The sequence below is a fragment of the Trichomycterus rosablanca genome, chromosome 9, assembly GCF_030014385.1.
Source record: "Trichomycterus rosablanca isolate fTriRos1 chromosome 9, fTriRos1.hap1, whole genome shotgun sequence".
In the NCBI taxonomy this organism is placed as follows: Eukaryota; Metazoa; Chordata; class Actinopteri; order Siluriformes; family Trichomycteridae; genus Trichomycterus; species Trichomycterus rosablanca.
In genome coordinates, this window is record NC_085996.1 from 1,781,635 (window position 1) to 1,803,857 (window position 22,223).

Here is a 22,223-nt window from a genome sequence, read left to right on the forward strand (position 1 = left end):
TCAAAGCAGCAAGAAACACCACAAGGATGGAAGCTTGAATTTAAAGTGACTTAATCAGGGGTTGTCATTCGTTTCCATGTCAAGGTCCAACTTATCACTACAACAAAACGAACAAAACATTTGAAATGGTGGCATATAAGTAATAATAACAGCTCTCAAAATACTTTATTTATTTTCTTTTCACTAAGCAAATCATCTTGGTCAGGGTTGAGGTGGATTTACAGCACTCATAACCACCGGGCTCATGCGGAAGGTGGATTGCTGCAGGTATGAGAGTGTAAAGTGTGTGTTTGTTCAGTACAGTGTTGGTCAGTCAATTTTCACCACATATATCCACATTTGGACAAATTAATGTTTAAAGACAGCCAAAGGATGCTTTTAACCCATAATTTCTTAAACATTAATGTGAATAAGGTGGACGGTCCAAACCCCACGTTAATGAGTGCAGCACCATTGTGATTGATCAGCGTTCTTCTCTCTCCTGAAGGTCTCGTTTTACTTTAGAGCCACTTTTATTTCTTTTGTTTCTTTTTCATTAGACGTGAAGATTAAACTGTGCTCATTGGATTTAAATAAAGTCGACAGTCTTGCTTGAACAATGCGTGGTGTTTGAGTCTGAAACCTGAAGCAGGGTTACGGTTTAGACAAAAGTTTATGACCCTAGTTGGAGTGTGTAATGGTCCTGGGGGTTTCAGGTTTTAATAACACACTTCTTTGTGTAACATAAAAAATATAATAAATGTTATTTTTATTGATAGTTGAATACTAAAACTGTGAATCTTACAATCTGAAAGAACACCAAATTCATATCATATCAGTCACTTTCTGTTGAGGTAAAGTCTGTTAGTTGATTATTTCTCTCACCCAGGTAATCAAACTCACAGTACTAAATTTTAAATCAGTATAATGTTCATTGAATTAACAAAAATAATAACAGTTAATCAGTAAATTACATAACTAAGTGGTAATTATAGAAGTATAAATCTGTAGGTGAACTATTACTGGGAAATAATATATGATTATCTAGAGTGGATTGAATAGTGGGTAGAACCAGGAGGTTTAGAGCCTGATTGAAGCGTATAAAAAGGATTTGAAACCAAAGACTTCACCATGAGCACGTGAGACATGCGTACCTGTCGGCTGATGAAGGAAGTCTCTGCAGGAAGAGAACCGTAGTTGAATCACTTATGCTTATTTGAATTTATGGTTTAGTCCTTTAGCAGCATTCCGCTACATGGGCTAGTTTGATTGAGCCCATTACAAGTGCATGGACCAGTGGACCTAAAAAATCATTCTCGTTATAATTTTTGTGGAGTAGGGTGGTGGGGTGGTTGATTTGGCTTATGGGGGCATGTCTATCACATGACTAGAGGAGGAATGTAAAACAAGCCGATTTGTGCTTTAATCATGTGTTCTCCAGAACTGTCCACTTTTCTCTCAACAAGAACAGGTAAATAATGAGCGGTGTGTCTTTACTTTATTGAAAGAAGACAAAAGAAAATATCACATTTATCATTTGTGCACATGAATCATGTTACATATGTGATAAACAATAATGTAGAGAACATCTTCACTAAAAGTAAAATTTACTTCAGGTCACATCCAGGAAATAAACTTTTATTCTGTAAAACATAAATGAGTGGAGGGAATGATGATGAGATAAACTGAGATCACTGAGGTTTATTATTACATGTTTTCAGGTGTAAAAACAACTTAAACTGTGAAAACAAACTCTTTTCTCTGCATTTTTTTTAAGACGGCCAGAGCGGGGAGGAAAACCTCTAAAATGCACCTCAGACACAGATTGGTAGGAACCAGAGTCTCGTTATACTTGATGTGCTGCTCTTTAGGTTCTTTAGTACTTAACATGACTGTTGTGTGAATGTTGCTCACAAACATCTGATAATGAATCAGATTCATCATTTTGACCGAGTTTCTCCTTTCATCAGTGATGACCAGAATTTTACGTTCTCTACGTGCTTGGCTGTAGAACCTACTTCCTGATTCTTCCTCATCAGTTAGTGGTTTGTTGTACACCATGACATTTTCAGTTACAAAAAATGGGTACTCTTTGTTTTCCACCATGTTTCTAATTGAGATGTTCTCAAGAACCTTGTTTAACTCTTTCTCACTCCCATCACATTGTTTCATTGCCCAATTCACAAGAACTCGCTCCTGCACTTTCTTCTAAGCTTTTCATTGTCCTTGTTCGTAGCTGAAGGTGCAGAACTACTGGCTAAGGGGTTCTTTTCCCACCTCACATGCCTGTAAATGATTCGACGGGTTGTAGTCTGTGTTCCTCTGAAAAAACAAATCCAGTAAACTTAAAGGGAATGTAGTGTCGTTCATTACATCAAGGAACCACCCAAGTTCATCGTTGTTTTTAATCTTATCCATGTCATCAGCATAAAAACACACTCTTTTTCAGCTTCTTATTTTTCAGATAATCCTCCAGAGCCTTCATTTCACCTTGATCGAGCTTCTTCTCCAGGTCATCAATCAGATTCTGGCTGTTTTTGGGATCAGAGACCCATTCGTCCAGTTTGGCCATGGTGGATACAGACCTGAGATCTGTTTTAAATTTAGACAATTTTCAGATAGTAAAAAAATCATCAACATAAAACATTTATTGTAAGATAACTAATGCCAAGTTCACACTACACGACTTTCCGAGTTATCAGGTCGCTGTACAGTTCACACTACATGACTGGATCTCTTGTAACCGGGAGTCTTTCAGGTGTGTCTGTATTTCACACTACAGGACTGATCGGTGATAGGGGGTTTCACACTACACCATCTATCACCAACTGGATCACCAACTTCTCTGGTCTCCCAAACTACGTTTTGTCACGAAAACACACGTGAGAAGTGACAAGGGGTTTAATGATACCACGTCCAAAAATACACTCAACAAGTAGCGAGCGATCAAAGTTTGTGTGCTGATGTGCAGCGTAAAATCAAAGAGGAAAAATAAATGAATCTGAGTGGATTTGGCAACACGACCAGCATGGATTGTTCTATAGTGAGTTGGAGGTTAATAAATATTGTTTGCAATGCAGCGTGGGTGTTTTGTAGAGAACAATAAGGTCAGAAATACTGTAAAACTCGTGTGTGTGCTGATGTATTCTGATATAAACTATATTACACCCCTGTACCACCTGTTTACACTCCTCCCCTGCGTTTCCCCTCACACCAGATCTTGCGTTCTTATTGGCTGTTCAACACTCACTGCCAGTTGGGCAACTCAGATCAGATATCTGACATACTAGAAATCTCGCTTTGACGAAAGCCGAGTTGTTCCCGAGCCGGCAAATCTAGCGCTGACCAGTCGCGAACGAAAATCAGGGCAAAAATCGTGTAGTGTGAACCAGGCATAAACGCACATGTACACCTACAGTGCTGTAAGAACCTTTTGGCCCCCCGTCTGTTTGAAAGTCTCAGTTACTGTATGTTTGTCACACTGAATGATTTCAGCTAAAGAAATAAAACATGAAATGAAACAAGTTGAGGCGCAGAGAACTTCTGAATAGAATTGCTGTACAGCGTTCTCTTTGTGTAACAGAGTTTCAGGTTGTATTTCTCAAAGCAGAGGCGATTTTCTGAAGTACTCCCGAGCCTAAGTGGCTGTATTTATCACAGTATCATGACTGTTTCTCATGCAATGATATCTGATAGCCCATTTTGTCCAAAAGGATTCTTGAACAGGTTCGGTTCAGGCTTCTTAAAACCTTGGTGCTTTTTAAAGAACTGGTAGCGTTTCCACCAGTAATTGGGAGCCGCAATGCGTCATAAACAGTGGGCGTGGCATGAGAAAAGTAACAGTACTAACACAATGGTGTAGCAGGTAGATTACCTGTGAGTGTTTGTGCTGTTTTTATAATTATCTATTAATATAATGAACTATTAAAAGATTTAGAAGGCGACTAGGTGTGAGACGATTGGTGAACCATTTGAAGGTTTCGTACATTTAACAGTGACTTCCACCCTCGACCCTCGATGGACTGAGACTGAGAATACACTGAATCTTTTCACAATATTATGTAGGGTAGATGGTGAATGACCCAAATTATTTGCAATCTTGCTTTGAGAAATGTTGTTTTTGTACTGACTGGCAATTCCTAATAAAGTTTTGAAGTTTTGAGCCATGACAGAAGCCCCCAGTTATAATATTTATAATATTTTTGAACTTACTTAGTGCAGCCATAGCTACATTAGTCTGGATCCTGCACATAATGAAAAAAAAAATTCAATAAAATACAGACTAAACCATAAATACAGCATGAAAAAGAATTTGCTCCTTCCTGATTTATTTAATTTTAGCGTATTTGTTTAAATAATACAGTTCTTGTCTTGTACTGTATATAAAATCAAATGACCCAGTGTGGAAAAATCTGGTCCTCAGACTTGGCACAGTTTTTCCCCAAATACCCTGATACAACCCTCCTATTTCTGTCCGGGCTTGGGACCTGCGCTAAGATCGCAATCTCTGAATCCATGGTACATAAAACAAATCTTGTTTTTGGACTATTTTAATTGAACACAGGTTTAAAATTTTTTTTATCAAAATTGAAAAAAATTGTCAGTTTTCCCTCTGGTTTAACTTGGGTTTGTATGTGTGTGTGTGTGTGTGTGTGTGTGTGTGTGTGTGTGTGTGTGTGTGTGTGTGTGTGTGTGTGTAATAGAGAGGTTTTTTCTTCACAGTGTCTCAGTTAGGATTGAATTCTGTGCACTTTGGCGCCGGTTACACAGCAGCGCTGCCTCCTCCAACACGTGTGAAGTTCTCTGTAGATTTCCTGTGTGTGTGTGTGGGTGTATTTTACTTTAAAGTTTTACTATTTTTAAATCTATTTAACAAGTCTTGGTTTATTTAAACTTGCTTTCATGCTCTGGTCATTATTTTTGTCACACTAATGTCACAGAAAGCCAAACAGAATCGTCAATAATGTGTTTCAGGCATCCACATACTTTTTATTTGTTTTATTTCCAGCGACAGAATCAACACAAAAAAAACTTTAAGAACATGGAAAATATAAACATAAAACTGTAAACTTTTCAGCTAATCATATTTCTAGACTAAACAGAGTTTTTACTTTCCGTCTAATGAAAGTTATGCCTGGTTCACACTACACGACTTTTGCCCAGATTTTCTGGTCGGCGCTCGGGAGCAACTCGGCGTTCGCTCTGCGATTGAAACTCGACTCTCAATCGCTATGTGTGAACTACTCAACAACTCGATCCAAACGACTGAAGAGAGATATCTAGCATGTCAGATATTTGAATCTGAGTTGCCCGACTGGCAATGAGTGCTGTGTCAAACAGCCAATGGGAACGCAAAATACGGTGTGAGGGGAAACGCAGGGGAGGAGTGTAAACAGGTGGGACAGGGGCGTAATATAGTTTATATCAGAATACATCAGCACACACACAACCTTTACAGTATTTCTGACCTTATCGTTCTCTACAAAACACCCACGCTGCATTGCAAACAATATTTATTAACCTCCAACTCACTACAGAACAATCCATGCTGGTCGTGTTGCCAAATCCACTCAGATTCATTTATTTTTCTCTTTGATTTTACGCTGCACATCAGCACACAAACTTTGATCGCTCGCTACTTGTTGACGTGCATTTTTGGACGTGGTATCATTAAACCCCTCGTCACTTCTCACGTTTGTTTTTGTGACAGAACGTAGTTTGGGAGAGCAGAGAAGCTCGCCTGCGATTCCAGTTGGTGATAGATGGTGTAGTGTGTGAAACCCCCTATCACCCATCAGTCGTGTAGTGTAAAATACACACCGACCTGAAAGACTCCCGATTACAAGAGATCCAGTCGTGTAGTGAGAACTGTACAGCGACCTGACCACTTGGAAAGTCGTGTAGTGTGAACATAAGTAAACTTAAAACACCAATTAATCTTCATTATTAAACCTGTAGAGCTTTAAAAACACAAAGTTCTGATTTTAGAAGCTGTTGTTTGTGGTAAATCTTCACTTACCTTTCAGGTGGCTGGATTGTAGAGCTCAGAAGTAACTTCCTTATTCTATTATTCTCACACTAGTGGTGGGTGGATCGATCCAAATATCGATAGTATCGATACCAACGTTGGTACTGGAATCGGATCGATACCAACGTGATGGGATCGATACTTACGTTTCAGTTTTTTTCTCGGCTACATTCAGTACCTTTCTCCCGTTTTATCAAAAATTGGACTTGTGTGTGTGTGTGTGTGTGTGTGTGTTTGTGTGTGTGTGTGTGTGTGCAAACTAGAGCTGGGTGGTTCCTGAATCACCCGGGTTAATGATTCGAATCTTTGTACTGAATCAGGAATCACGAGTCTGAGATGTCAATGAACCTGGATCCTATAAGTCCTCTGACTGGCTGCTGTTAAGTACACAAGACCAGTGATCAGACTCACGGAAACACCGGGATGATTTGGCTGAACCGGCTTCACTCCAGTCCGTGAATCTCAGTAATAAGATAAATATTCTGATAAACAAGCGGTTAAACACACTGGTGTTCGTTATGTGGCTGATTTTATGCACGTTATTATTATTATTATTATTATTATTATTATTATTATTATTATTATTATTATCAGTAGTAGTGATGTAGATTAGTAATGCAGCATATTTCCTTGTAAGCAGAACAACAACAAAATATAGTTATATTATTATTATTATTATTAACATGCAAATGCTTACAGACTACTTAATTACTGTACCACTTAAGGAGTATCATAGCCCCCATGGTAATTTATTGACTGTTTGTTTTTGTGCCACTGTGGCTGCCTGACTGGGTGAAGTTAAAATGGCAATTTATTGTTGACCATCCCCCTTGAACCCTTGACCCATTAATATACCCATCTGATTGCTAGGTGAGTCCACCCCCCTCTCCCCCATGATCAAGATTCCACTTAGAAAAAAGTGTCAACTTGTCACTGACAGGAGAAGTGTGAGGAGACAAGAGAATTAAGAGAGAAGGATTTATTTACAGAAGACAAGAGCACGGAGGACAAGTGATATCTAGATGCATTTTCATGCAGTAAATCAATCGCAATCAAGATGTCAGTAAAGTGACTCAAGTGACTCAAATGACTCAAGTGAACCGGATCACATTACTGAGTGACTCAGATTAACCTGAGTCCATAAAATGAACCGAATTTAGCACCACTATCTTTTACATATTATGCCTGGTTCACACTACACGATTTTTGCCCTGATTTTCGCTCGGCGAAAACAAAAGAATATCACATTTATCATTTGTGCACATGAATCATGTTACATATGTGATAAAGAGTAATGTAGAGAACATCTTCACTAAAAGTAAAAATCATCAAAGCGTTTTGAAGATTGTACATTTACTTCAGGTCACATCCAGGAAATAAACTTTTACTCTATAAAACATAAATAAATGAACAGAATGATGTTCCACGTGCACTGAGATGAACTGAGATCACTGAGGTTTATTATTACTCGTTTGTTTTCTGGTGTGAAAACTTCTCTTTTCTCTGTTTTTTTTTTAAGACGGCCAGAGCGGGGAGGAAAACCTCTAAAATGCACCTCAGACACAGATTGGTAGGAACCAGAGTCTCGTTATACTTGATGTGCTGCTCTTTAGGTTCTTCGGGCCTTAACATGATTGTTGTGTCAATGTCACACAAAAACATCTGATAATTAATCAGATTCATCATTTTGACCGAGTTTCTCTTTTCATCAGTGATGACCAGGATTTTTTTGTTTGTCAATTTCTACTTTATTGTACTTCATGAGGTTTTTTTGTTCTTCAGTTAGTGGTTCGTTGTACACCATGACTTTTTCTGCTACAAGAAATGGGTACTCACTGTGTTCTACCACATTTCTTATTGAGATGTTCTCAAGAACCTTGCTTAACTCTTTCTCACTCCCATCACATAGTTTCATTGCCCAATCCAGAAGAACTCGGTGCTGTGTTTCCTTTCTTCTAAGCTTTTCATTGTCCTTGTTCAGAGCTGAAGGTGCAGAACTACTGGCTGAGGGTTCTTCTCCAACTTTTTATTTATTTTCCAACTCACAAATATGGTCATATTCTAGATGTCATCTGTTCTAATAATGGGATTGTCAGTAAATTCTCTGGGCACTCTACCGGCCTATCTGATCACCTCTTTATTTCCTTCTGTGCCTCCTTACCCGTTCCCAAGTCTCATCCCAAACTGCTACGTTCATACTGAAATCTCTCTGCTGCTGATCCCTCTTCCCTGTCTACTCTTCTTAGTGTGTCTCATTTCAATGACATCTGTTTACTTCACTCTCTCGATGAGGCTACACTATCATACAACACAACACTGGCAAGGATTTTTGACACCCTGGCACCGATTAAGTCCCGGTTTGTGCCTTCCTCTCATTCTGCACCCTGGTTCAACGGCGAGCTTCGTGCCCTCAAAACGTTGGGTCGGCGCCTAGAGCGGCGTTATAAGAAATCTGGCCTCACGGTTCATTTTTTGGCATTTACGGACCACGTGGCCGATTATAAAGCGGCCCTAAATAAAGCTCGCTGTTTGTACTACACTGAGGTGTTTAAAAAAGCTGGTCAAAATCCTAAACGGCTGTTCACCACAGTCAAAAAACTAGTATGCCCCCCCAGTGACCCAGTTGTCCCTTCCCCTGGTTTGTGTGAGGCCTTCCTTAACTTTTTTAGTGACAAGGTGTCAACTATCTATAGGGGGCTTCAGGGTGCACCTGCATATGCCCCATCCCATCTTTCGCTGGTGCCTGGTTCTGAACTTTTCTCTTTGTTCCTACCAGTTGATTTTGCTGAAGTTTCACAAATCATCACTAAGTCAAAGTCTACCACATCCGCCCGTCTAGACCCAATCCCTACCTTCCTCCTTCAGTCCTCTGTGCCTGCTTTTGCTGCCCCTATCTGTCACATGGTCAATTTATCACTTTCTTCTGGCTATGTTCCTCCATCATGGAAACTCGCTGCAGTCGAAAGAGTCGTGGCATCCCAGCTGCTTGATTTCTTAAATTCTAATCACCTGCTCGAAGATTTTCAATCTGGTTTCCGTCCATATCATAGTACAGAGACTGCATTGCTTTGCGTTTTAAATGACCTCCTTCTGTTCGCTGACAAAAGGCTGGTCTCTATGCTTCTACTTCTCGAACTCACTGCCGCATTTGATACTATAAACCACACTATTCTTCTGTCCAGACTGTCCAATATTGGTCTTTCCGGCCTGCCACTTGCATGGTTTAAATCATACCTCTCTGACAGGCAACATTTTGTGCAGCTAGGGTGCCATGTCTCAAATAATGCATACATACATCAGGGTGTGCCGCAGGGCTCGGTCCTTGGACCATTGCTATTTATTCTATACATCTCTCCCCTGGGTGAAATTTTCCGAAATCACGGGTTAAAATTCCACTGCTACACGGACGACACACAGATTTATCTTAGCCTTAGGCCCTCTGATCCCTTTCCTCCTACTGCTCTCTCCAGGTGTCTTCAAGATCTCATCCTATGGCTGCGGGTGAATTATCTTCAATTAAATACTGATAAAACTGAGCTTCTGTATATTGGCTCGAAAGCTGCACTTTCCTCTTTCTCTTGCCCTGTTCTTCTCATTGGGAACACCTCTGTTTTTCCTGCTGCTACTGCACGGAACCTTGGTGTGACAGTCGACCCTCTCCTAACTTTTCAGCCCTACATCCGCTCCATCACAAAGTCTGCTTACTTCCACCTACGTAACATTTCTCGTCTTCGCCCCATGATTTCACCTCAGACAGCAGAGCTTTTGGTCCATGCTTTTGTTACTTCTCGGCTGGACTATTGCAACTCACTGCTCTATGGTCTTCCTAACAAGTCGATACGCCCTCTACAACTTATTCAAAATGCTGCGGCCAGGATCCTCACATCCACTCGAAAACACGACCATATCACCCCGGTTTTGGAGCAATTGCATTGGCTCCCTGTGCATAAACGCCTCCAATTTAAAATACTACTCCTTACTTTTAAAGCCCTTCATGGACTTGCCCCGGTCTACCTCTACCATCTGCTGACACCTTACAAACCCAGGCGTTCACTCAGGTCCTCCAATGCTGGCCTGCTGGCCACACCTAGATTTAGGCTGTCAACCTTGGGTGGCAGATCATTTAGTGTGGCTGCCCCCACTCTGTGGAACGCTCTCCCTTCTTCTCTTCGCTCTGTCTCTTCACTTCCACAATTTACATCTCTGTTAAAAACCCATCTCTTCAATTAACTATGTTTTCTTTTGTACCTCACTGAACTGTTTATTGTTCGATGTAAAGCGACCTTGGGTATCTTGAAAGGCGCTATATAAATTTAAAGTATTATTATTATTATTCTCCCACCTCACACACCTGTAAATGATTCGGTAGGTCTGTGTCCTTCTGAAAAAACAAATCCAGTAAACCTAAAGGGAATTTAGTACCGTTCATCACATCAAGGAACCACCCAAGTTCATCGTTGTTTCTAATCTTATCCATGTCATCAGCAGTGAGACACAGGGTGTGTTCGAAAAGCTAGTGTGCTGTCTACATAGGCAGCATTTTACGTCATCCTGTGCGCGCTCCCGAGAAGGAGGCTGTTCGAAATCCTAGATGCCTTAAAATCCTCACTTCTGAGGCATCTTATTATTTCAATGTTATTTTGGCTCAAGAACGAGTGAGCTCCGACGCTGCCTTAGTGATCAAGACAATCCCAGCATTCATGGCTGACGGGGCGGAGAAACGAATGGAGTTATTTTCAAACGTAAATAAAATATTACTGATTTTTAACTTGTATAAACTTGTACCGAGTGTTTTTATTTGCAAGTTCGGGCTTGTCAGGAAATTTAACCGTTATCGGTACATGAAGGGAGATGTTATTGACGTTAGCGTGCTGTGCTACCTCAGTTTATTGGTTTTAATGGCAAGATGCTAAATGCTAAACGTGAAATGCTAAACCCGATGTTATCGCTATCTAAGTAGTGCGTTCGAATAACCTGCCTTTTAAGTCACTGACTTATTAGAATACTCTCTACTAAGTCAGCTGCCTATGTAGACAGTAAGACAGCAAGGCAGCTCCCTAGGTTTTCGAACACACCCACAGACTCTTTTTCAGCTTCATGTCTTTCAGATAATCCTCCAGACCCTCCATTATACCCTGAGCGAGCTTCTCCTTCAGGTCATCAATCAGGTTTTGGCTGATTCTGGGATCAGAGACCCATTCTTCCAGTTTGGCAGTGGTGGATACAGACCTGAGATCTGTTTCAAATTGGATAGTGAAAAACCATCAATATAAAACATTTATTTTTAATTGACTAAAGCAAACAGTAACTGACTGTTTCTCATGCAATATCTGAGGGCATGAAAGTCTCGTACATTTAAAAGTGGCTTCCAGCCTTGCCCTACATCGACTGAGATTGTGAGTTCCCTGAATCTTTTTACAATATTATGTAGGGTAGATGGTGAATGACCCACATTATTTGCAATCTTGCTTTGAGAAATGTTTTTTTTTAACTGACTGGCAATTCTGAATAAAGTTTAGAAGTTTTGAGCCATGGCAGAACCCCTCAGTTTTATTATTTATAATATTTATAATATTTCTGAACTTACTTATTGCACCCATAGCTTCGTCAGTCTGGATCCTGCACATAACGAGAAAAAAAATTAATAAAACTAAACTTTCCATGAATCCATGGTACATAAAAACAATAAAAATTTATTATATAAAAATCTTGTCTTTGGACTTTTTTAATTGCACGCAAGTTTTAAAAATGGAAATAATCGTTGTTTCACTGAACTGAGGTAGAATAGAGGTGATTCTTCACAGGGTGTCAGTTAGGATTGAATTCTGTGCAATTTGGCGGCCTCTGCCGGTTACACACAGCGCTGCCTCTTCAGACACGTGTGAAGTTCTCTGTAGGTTTCCTGTAGTTCGTGGGTGTGGGTTATTTTACTTTAAAGTTTTACTATTTTTAAATCTAATTAACAAATCTTGGTTTATTTAAACTTGCTCTCATGCTCTGGTCATTATTTTTGTCACACTAATGTTACAGAAAGCCAAACAAAAACGTCAATAATTAGTTTCAGGCGTCCACATACTTTTTATTTGTTTTTATTTCCAATAAGTGACAGAATCAACACAAAAAACTTAAATAAAAGGGAAAAATTTAACATGAAACTGTACATTTTGCAGCTAATCATATCTCTTGACTACATAGAATCTGTCTGATGTAAGTAAGTAAACTTAAAACAGTAAATAATCTCCATTATTAAACCTGTAGAGCTTTAAAAACACAAAGTTTTGATTTTAGAAGCTGATCTCTGTGGTAAATCTTCACTTACCTTTGTGGTGGTTGGATTGTGGAGCTCTGTGTTAGTTTACCGAGGTTCTTGTGACCCTCACTGCGGTTGGAATAATAAAGTGTGTGGACGTCATAATGAGGCAAAGTCCAACACTGCTGAAAACTACTGGAATCATATCATGACATGAGTGATAAAAAAGATAAAATGCTCAGTTTTATTCTTGGGATTTTATTAATATTAACAGCTGATCTTATACAGTGACTGAATTAGTGGAACATAAACTTTAAAACGTTCAGCTTCAGTTTTCTGTGCAGGACACCAAAGTACACAGTGGCAGCTTGGCAGTGGTGGGGCTTAAACCAGTGACCTTTTGATCTAGTACCTTTACTACTGAGCTACCACTGCCCTGTCAAACCTAAAAAAACATAAAAAATGAGATTTCTTTTCTTCTTTCGGCTGCTCCTGTATGTAGGAGTCGTGTGTGATTAAAAACCCTGGTACGATGTTCTTCTGTTGGAATGCGGTCTCAGAAGGTTGGAATGATTTTTTCAGTCTGTCTGATATTAAAAGTAGTTTGATTTGAAACTTCTGTGTGACAAATATGCAAAAATAGGAGAAATTTTACAGCTTTGTGCAGGTATTGTTTTAAAAATCAATAAAAGAAATAAAAAAACAGTAAATATTTTTTTTCTGAGTATTTTCAGCACAGACGTCCTTAATCAGCCAGTCGACGAGTGTGGAAACAAAACAATGGATTAAAAAACATTCATGATCGGGGCTGCAGTGTGAAGCCGTGAACGTTAAAGACTCAAAATATTGAGAAATAATCAAAATCTTGGATTATATCTGAACAAATGGACGTATTTTCCCAGCGTAAGATGACAGTTTGGGTTTGTAACCTAGGCAAAACTCCTGTTCCATGTACTGTTCTCTGATCCTCCACAAATACACTAACGAGGATTTTCTTTCCGCCCTTGGATCGTTTTCAGATACGAGTCCAGTCTTTCTTTTCTTTGAATATTTTTGAACACAGCGAGAGCAGGAGCGAACACCTCCAGGATGCTCCTCAGGCAGCGATTTACAGGAACCTCGGACTCCTCAAAGCCGATCTGCTTCTCTTTAGGCTCTTTAGAACCTAAGAGGACAGTTTTCTGAATGTCACACACAAACATCTGATAATGGATCAGACTTGTGGTCTCTGTGGAGTTCTTCTTCTCATCCTTCACGACGATGATCTGTTCTTCACCAGTTTGTGGGTTCTTAAACACTGTGATGTTTTCAGCTATGAAGAACGGGTACTCGCTGTGTTCTACTACGTGTTTTACTGAGATACGGTCGAATAATTTCTTGAACTCCTCCTCACTGCCGCTGCATTGATTCATTAACCAGTTACAAAGCACAGTGCCGTACTGCTCGATTCTTCTGTTCGGCTGTCCTTCCACGTTCCTCCTCTTCTCTCTTTTTGGTTTTGGGTTCTTTAATGAAGACATGTTGGAGCAGTTGGCTTTCTTAAGCTCTTCACCCGTGTTCCTTAGTGTGTCCGTGCGTTTTTCTAGCCGTCCACCATCTGCGGACTGTAGTTGAAGGTCTCGGCTCCAAGTACTAGGGGGAACGTCTTCAAGCTTTGGAAAAATGATCATTCCTTGTGGTCCATCCGGCTCATCAAAATCATCTCCATGATTGTAACTGCTCTGCTGCTTATCTTCTGGCTCCAAACCTTCCACAACCAGACCACCGCTCTTTCTTCAAATGAGGTATCGACTTTGTCCTGTAGCTTGGACTGTAGCTGGACAACTTGCTCTTTTTGGCAAACAGAGGAACATTAAAAAAGGTTTTGAGAGGATGTTTGAGGAGGACAGTCAGTGTCGTCCATTTCCTGCTTTTCTTTTAATTCCCTGGTTCCTCCACTGCTTCTGACAGCTTGCTGAATCTGATCTGCGTTTTCTGTTGGGTGTGGAACGTCCGCTTTGAAGTCTAGGTCTGCGCTTTTGGACTCGTAATCCGTGACCTCCATGTTGTGTGTGTGACTGACATCAGTGACACCTTCACATATGAACACGTCCTCATTTGGGAACACAGTGTGAGGAAACACTCTGCTATTAAAACTTGAGCTGCATGAAGATCCGTATCCACTGCTGTTCAAATCATCTGCATTATGGTTTATGGAGTCGTCGTAATTACTGTACTGTTCAGGCTTTTTCTTGGCTGTTGAGGCCTTACTTCTGACCTTCTCAAAAAAGTGGTCAAGTGTATTTTTAGGAAATTTGGCTCCTTTAACGTCTGTAAGAAATGAACGAAGATCTTTTCTCTGTCTGATCTCGTTGATCTCTTTAGCAGTGAGACACAGACTCTTTTTCAGCTTTATGTCCTTCAGATAATCCTCCAAACCCTCCATTTCACCCTGAGCAAGCTTCTCCTTCAGGTCATTAACCAGTTTTTCACTGATTTTAGGATCAGAGACCCAGTCGTCCAGTTTGGCCATGGTGGATAAGGTCTTGAGATCTGTTTCAAAACCACACAAAGTTGTTGTTAATAAAATACACTTACATTTCCTGACTTGGTAGAGCATTTAAACAATTAATCATTAAAGATCAAATTAACAAAAATGTCAATGTGTGTGTTTACCAATTAATGTAAAACATTTACTAATAAAAAATCTTAAATGTCAGAATTGCAGCAATTTAATTCCACATCCGACTACAATCGACAGAAATCTTCAAAAGTAATAATAATAATAACAGTAATAATAATAGTAATAATAATAATGTTTTGATTATATAGCACCTTTCACAGTCTCAAGGTCACTTTACAGTAGAGGGAAAAACCAAAATACTGACTAAAAAGAAAAGTCTAGAGATTTAAAAAAGTGATATAAGAACAATCTTGGGGTGGAGAGTTTCAGGGCTTAGGAGCAACAGCACTGAAAGATCTGCCACCCTTGAGGACAGTTTAGTCAGAGGCGTAGAGAGGAACCTTCCACCGGAGGACCTTAAGGAGCGAGAGGGAGTGTAGGGGTGTAAGAGCTCTTAAACAAAAGCTGGGGCCAGACCATGGAGAGCTTTAAATGTAAGAAACAGAATTTTGAATTTGATGCATGATGTGATTGAAAGCCAGTGCAATTCTCTGATTTCAAACAGTGAAAGAGAAACTGGGAAAAAAACAGAGAAAAGACGAAAAGCAGATGAGAAGTGGCAGCAAGATGCGCACAACATACTCTGAACTCAGTACCTGGTGATGTTTGGAGATCACAATCTGTTTCATCCATGGCTTCATGGTTCTGGATTCTCTGTCTTTTTTCCTATGTGGGTTCACCAGAGAGAAAATGTGACTCTAATACAATTCTAAATGTCTATAAATCCCAGAGTTACAAACAGAACCGAAGCTTTCACCACGTTACTCACTCTCGAGTGGCTCGGTTCCGGAGTCTCTGTCTTTTCTGCTTTAAAATAAAAAGAACATGAATAACTGAGAATTCAGAAAATGTTCCATCTTTTTAATCTTCAGGATGAATCACACCGCATGAAGCTACTTACCCAGATCTTCCATCACATGAGACTCGTGTCTCTTCAGCCATTCTAATGTTAATTCATAGGCCTTACTGCTGTTCAGATGCTTATAAACTGTCCTCATCTGCTCCTCTTCTGGTTTCTGGCTACTGATCTCATTCAATGCTTCCTTAGAAATCACTTCCTTCTCAAGCAGACAATCAGCCAGACCGTTTACGCTCTTCACTCGGCCCACGATTTCACTCCTGTGGACCTTCAGGAACCGTTCGGCGGGGGACGCCATCTTCACCTGTTCAAAATCAACCACAATGTCGGTGCACTTTTTTATATTGAAGCATCTGTAATGGTTAAGTGGGTCAAACTGGTTAAGAGTAAGTCAGCATGAATCGAGCTTCAGCAACATTCACACCAAACTCCTCGCCCTGTGTCATGATGGACCTCACTCTCTCGATCTAAATAAATCTGAATCGTGAACTGGTTCTGTTCAGGCTTTTAAGAATCTCTGTACTATTCTGAGAACCGCCGGTGCTATTGGACCCGAGGATGTGTCACCAGCAGACGGGGCGCTGCACAATGCACGGCTGGAGTAAACATGAGCAAGAAGCCGAAGGAGTGCATAGATTACCTGTGAGGATTTGTGCAGCTGTTACAGATGTACAGGTAGTATGGATCAACTATTTGTGATAAGAGAACGTTCTTGTTCCTCTACAGCCTGACACGCCCTCAGATGTTGGCACGGCATGTTGAAGACAAAAAAGAGTGATTAGGTTTACAAACTAAAACACTGTTTGAAAATGGCTGTTTGTGCACAGAAATAAAGGAAAGGCCCTTCACCATACTGTTGCTATAAATATGAGAATATTTTATTTATTTGATGTTATTGATGTATAACTGATGTGCCTGTTAGAACCGTTAAAGAGTGAGAACAGCAAAAAAATCAGATTGTCCTATTTTCTATGCAAAATACTAATTCACTGGGCAAATGGCAGGAAACACCCTGGACAGGTCGCCAGTCCATCACAGAACACACACACACACACACGAGTAAATTTTGCAGCTCCAGTTGTTTTTGCGTGTGTGAGAGAAAACCCGGAGAACCTGATGGAAACCCACACTGACCCCTGCTCACCCAGCCTGCTAAGAAATCGAACCCAGGACTTTCTTGCTGTGACGCAACAGCACTACCCTTTGCGCCACTCTGCCACAAAAAATAATAATTTTGTTCATTGTTTATTACATGAATGTAACTGTTGGGTAGAAATGGCGTCAGTATAAACAAAATATGTCTTTTTCTCCACTTAGGGCTGTAATTCATGTTATTATCACAGTTCAGCAATATTCTTTTACATTAGATCAGTGCTTTTAGATCAGTGTTTCCTGTTTACATGGTTTCTTTCTAATAACACTGTGATATACAGCATCATAACTAACAAATGAATAGTTACATAAATAAATGAATCACTGAATATAAGGAGATGCACATTAATAGTCCAGAATTTTATCTTCAGGGGCAGTGATAGCTCAGTGGTTAAGGTACTGGACTAGTAATCAGAAGGTTGCCGGTTCAAGCCCCACCACTGCTAAGTTGCCACTGTTGGGCCCCTGAGCAAGACCATTAACCTCAACTGCTCAAAATCATGTTCAGGTCATAATTGTGAGTCGCTTTGGATAAAAGTGTCTGCTAAATGCCGAAAATGTAGATAAGAATCGTGTTTTTGGTGCAAGATATAAACTTTCACTTTCAGTTTAGTAACACATTTATTCATTATATTAGTTTAAGCATATTTTACACGACAGTGTTAATAAATTATTATTAACACGTAATAAATTAACAATAATAAATGTTTCATTTTGCAGCCGTAATAAAGAAAAGCATTTCTCACATCAGCAGCGTGAATATTAAACGTTCTTACCTGGCGGAGATCAGACTGTAGAGCAAAGAGGAAATGCCCTGCTCCTGATTGTGTCAGATAGAATAAAGGTAAAAAATGTCACACAGAGAGACGAACTTCAGACTCGTGTCAGGACTCGTCACGTGTGGGAGGAGAAACCAACATGGAACCTTCATTCATTTCTTTATTCAGACCTTCAACTGCTTTAGGGACAACTGTTTGAGGGACAGTGGTAGCCTAGTGGGTAGAGCTTTGGACTATCAACCGGAAGATTGGTGGTTCAAATCCAGGCTCTGCTATTCAGCCACTGTTGGGTCCTTGAGCAAGGCCCTTAACCCTGTCTGCTCCAGGGGTGCTGTATGATGGCTGACCCTGCGCTCTGACCCCAGCTCCCTGTACAACTGTATACGTATATATGACAAATAAAGTATATCTTCTTTTCATTGTCAGAGTCACAGTGGGTCAGGCACCATGCCCGGACACTGTGTGCAAGACATAAATGCGCTCTTTTAATAAAATGTGCTCCAATTCTCACAAACTCCAAAATCATGGAGGGGCACCACATACTAACGTTGGTTTTGAAAAAAAATGACCAACATGCTCATGATCAAATGTCCATATAGTTTCGACCACAGAGTATTTAATGGTATTTTTTTTCCTGTGAGTGAATTACTGTAATGCATACTTTAACCACAAAAACACACTGTTGTTTTTGGAAAGAATTACCAGTGAGGAGCAGGATTGGTGCTGTGGACTACTAACCGGGGTGCTTACACAGCATTGAAGACCCCGTCCACTTTTTATAGTCCCGTCTTCTCTCACCCAGCAGATTAGCGACTGATTTTGTCCGCTGCACCGCCTGCACTGCCGATTGTGCCTGCTAAGGGGCACCCAGACGACCGGTAACAATACTAATAATTGTGTAAACCAACGTGACATCAACAATGAAGTGATGTCAACAGTCTGTCTGTGGTACGAGAGCTACAGCTTGTCACTGTTAGAACTGATCTACCTGTTGAACATAAATGATGAAGTGTATGAACAACAAAAACTACAAACTGAATAATGAAAAACACTTTATTTTAATATAATTTGCAGACATTTTAAAATAAGTCAACTGTAATCAGGAAAATAAATCAGTAATTATACTGCAAACAACAAAAAGCATCATTTTTAATAAGCATAAAGCATTATATAACTTTGAGATCAAAGTTCGAATCTCAGCTGTGCTACTGACCGGCCAAGGTGGCTGCACAGGCACACGACTGGCTGGGTGTCTGTAAGTGGAAGGGACAGTGGTCAAGCGCTGCAGCAACACCCTCTGCTGGCCAGTCACGGTGCCTAACCCCATTCCCAAAGATATCATATTGCAGCGGCAGCTGTAAGTGACCCCACCTGACCTTTGTCCTTCCAAGTGGGTGGTGGCATTGAAGGTGATTATAACTCGTTTAATGAATACTTTCGTGTTTCATTTAGTTCTGCTTTAAGAAAATGTTTTAAAAATTCTGTACAATTAAATGTGACCGGATGGCTTCGGATCTTTGCACGTTTTCAAATCAGAGAGTACAGCTTTTTCTTTTGCTGGATGTTTTTGTACACAGCAAGAGCAGGAACAAAAACCTTTGAAATGCACCACAGATACGGGTCTATAGTGAAAGACCTGTCGATGCTCCTCTCTTCCTCTTGAGGACCTAAGACGATCGTCGATGGAATGTCACACACGTACATGTGATACTGGAGCAGAGTTTGTGTGTCGATTGAGAACTTTTTCTCATCAGTGAGGTAAATCATTTTATTTACACCAGTTTTTGGGTTCTTATAGTTCATGACATTTTCAGCCTTTAGAAACGAGTACTCGCTGTGTTCCACAACATCACTGATCAATATACAATCAAATACTTCCTTTATCTCCCCCTCACTGCCGCTGCATTGTTTCATAGCCCAGTTACGGAGCACAATGTCCCGCTCCGTCATTTTCTTCATCTTCTTCAGCTTATTTTCCTTCAGCACTTTCTTTCTGTTATTGTTTCTTTTCTTGGTCTCATTTAAAGGTGTACTTTGGTTTAAGGGTTGACCTGTAATGTCTGTAGCAAATAGTTTTGAAGAACTTTCAGCATGACCCAGTGACTACTTTATCTTGATCCTTCACTGCACCAGTCACAGAACTCACAGCTGGATCACTAAACCTACTGTAAACAGACGTGGGGTTAAAACGCTCATTTGGTTCATACACGTTCTCTTGTATGTCCATGTTTTCCTCTAGCCGTGCATCATCTCGACCCTCAGACTGGAGCTGCATGACTGATGTGTTTTGAAAACGGGATGAAAATTAAGTTTTACTGTGATTTGCTTCAAACAGACCATCAGGCTGCAGAGGCTTTAAAGAATTTTTGTAAAACTGCATATTTGGTTCACTGACCGTCTCCTGCACATCCATGCTTTCTTCTACTGGTTGTAGCTGGCACTGCTGGCCATCAAGAACATCTGGATGATTTAAGATAGCAGAACTATTTCTTTCTTTGAACTTAAGATCTTGCAGCCCCTCATTTTGCATGAGCTCATCCACTACAGCAGGTAGAGGGGTACCATAATGCTTATTCTGGCCCTGATGGCCATCAAGGACATGTGGATGATTCGGGACATCAGAAGCACTTCTTTCATTTAAGTTAGGATCTTGCAGTCCCTGGTTTTGCATTGGGCCACCTGCTACTGCAGGTAGAGAGGTACCGTAATGCTTATTCTGATCAACATCAAGAACATCTGGATGATTTGGGACATCAGAACCACTTCTTGCTTGTAACTTAAGATCTAGCAGTCCCTTGTTTTGCATCAGGAAATCTGCTAATGCAGGTAGGGAGGTACAGTGACGCATATTCTGATCATAATCATGATTGTCTGGAAGATTCGGGACATCAAAATTATTTCTTTCTTTGAACTGAAGACCCTGCAGCCCCTCAGTTTGCATTAGCTCATCCACTACTGCAGGTAGAGAGGTACCGTCATGCTCATTCTGTTCACCATCAAGAACATCTGGATGATTTGGGACATCAGAACCATTTCTTTGTTTGATCTTAAGATCTTGCAGCCCCTCGTTTTGCATTGGCTTATCCACTACTGCAGGTAAAGAGGTCCCATAACACTGATCAACATCAAGAACATCTGGATGCTTTATGACATCAGAAGCACTTCTTTCTTTACACTGAAATTCTTGCAGCCCCTCATTTTCCATTGGCTCGTCCACTACTGCATGTTGAGAGGTAGCGTAATTCTCATTCTGATCACCATCAAGAACATCTGGATGCTTTAGGACATCTGAACCATTTCTTTCTTTGAACTGAAGATCTTGTAGCCCCTTGATTTGCAATAGGTTGTCTGCTACAGCAGGTAGAGAGGTACCATAACACTTACTCTGGCCCTGATAGATATTAAGAACATCTGGATTATTTGGGACACCAGAAGCACTTCTTCCTTTGAACTGAATATCTTTTTGTTCCTTGTTTTGCATTGGCTTATCCACTACAGCAGGTAGAGGGGTACCGTAATGCTTATTCTGATTATCAACAAGAACATCTGGATGATTTAAGATATCAACCTTTCTTTCTTTAAACTGAAGATCTTGCAGCCCCTCGTTTTTTATTGGGTCATCTGCTACAGCAGGTAGAGAGGTACAATAATTCTCATTCTGGTCCTGATGACTGTCAAGAACATCTGGATGCTTTATGACATCAGAACCATTTCTTTCTTTACACTGAAGTTTTTGCAGCCCCTTGTTTTGCATTGGCTCGTCCACTACTGCATGTGGAGAGGTATCGTAATGCTCATTCTGATCACCATCAAGAACATCTGGATGCTTTATGACATCAGAACCTCTTCTCTCTTTGAACTGAAGATCTTGCAGTCCCTCGTTTTGCATCAGGTTGTTTGCTACAGCAGGTAGAGGGGTACCGTAATGCTCATTCTGTTCACCATCAAGAACATATGGATGCTTTGGGACATCAGAACCATTTCTTTCTTTGATCTTAAGATCCTGCAGCCCCTCATTTTCCATTGGCTCGTCCACTACTGCATGTGGAGAGGTAGCGTAATTCTCATTCTGATCACCATCAAGAACATCTGGATGCTTTAGGACATCTGAACCATTTCTTTCTTTGAACTGAAGATCTTGCAGTCCCCCGTTTTGCATCAGGTCACCTGCTGCTGCAGGATGAGAGGTAACATAATGCTCATTCTGGTCCTGAAGGATATCAAAAACATCTGGATGATTTAGGACATCAGAACCACATCTTTCCTTACACTGGAGTTCTAGCAGCCCCTCATTTTGCATCGGCTTATCCACTACTGCATGTAGAGAGGTACCGTAACACTTATTCTGATCACCATGAAGAACATATGGATGCTTTGGGACATCAGAACCACTTCTTGCTTTGATCTTAAGATCTTGCAGCCCCTTGTTTTTCATTGGCTCGTCCACTACTGCATGTAGAGAGGTACCAAAACACTTATTCTGATGACCATCATAAAAATTTTTCTCAGATCTC

General features: G+C 40.4%; 1 protein-coding gene across 5 annotated transcripts; it reads right to left on the minus strand.

Annotated features, from left to right (window-relative positions):
- Positions 1-1,458: 1,458 nt before the first annotated feature.
- Positions 1,459-17,708, minus strand: LOC134320240 (uncharacterized). 5 transcript variants are annotated; one of them, XM_063001573.1, is made up of 8 exons: positions 16,419-17,708; positions 15,821-16,082; positions 15,689-15,723; positions 15,516-15,585; positions 12,327-14,789; positions 11,595-11,626; positions 4,192-11,243; positions 1,459-3,474 (listed from the first exon to the last, which is right to left on the minus strand). In XM_063001573.1, the coding sequence occupies exons 2-5, from the start codon at positions 16,074-16,076 to the stop codon at positions 14,110-14,112; spliced, it is 1,041 nt and encodes a 346-aa protein (XP_062857643.1). In that variant the 5' UTR covers positions 16,077-16,082; positions 16,419-17,708; the 3' UTR covers positions 1,459-3,474; positions 4,192-11,243; positions 11,595-11,626; positions 12,327-14,109. The 5 variants fall into 5 exon arrangements, with proteins under 5 accessions (XP_062857643.1, XP_062857642.1, XP_062857640.1 ...); XM_063001572.1 differs by having other exon boundaries at positions 1,459-2,571; positions 4,192-4,223; positions 15,689-15,726; XM_063001570.1 differs by having other exon boundaries at positions 4,192-4,223; positions 15,689-15,726.
- Positions 17,709-22,223: the final 4,515 nt, after the last annotated feature.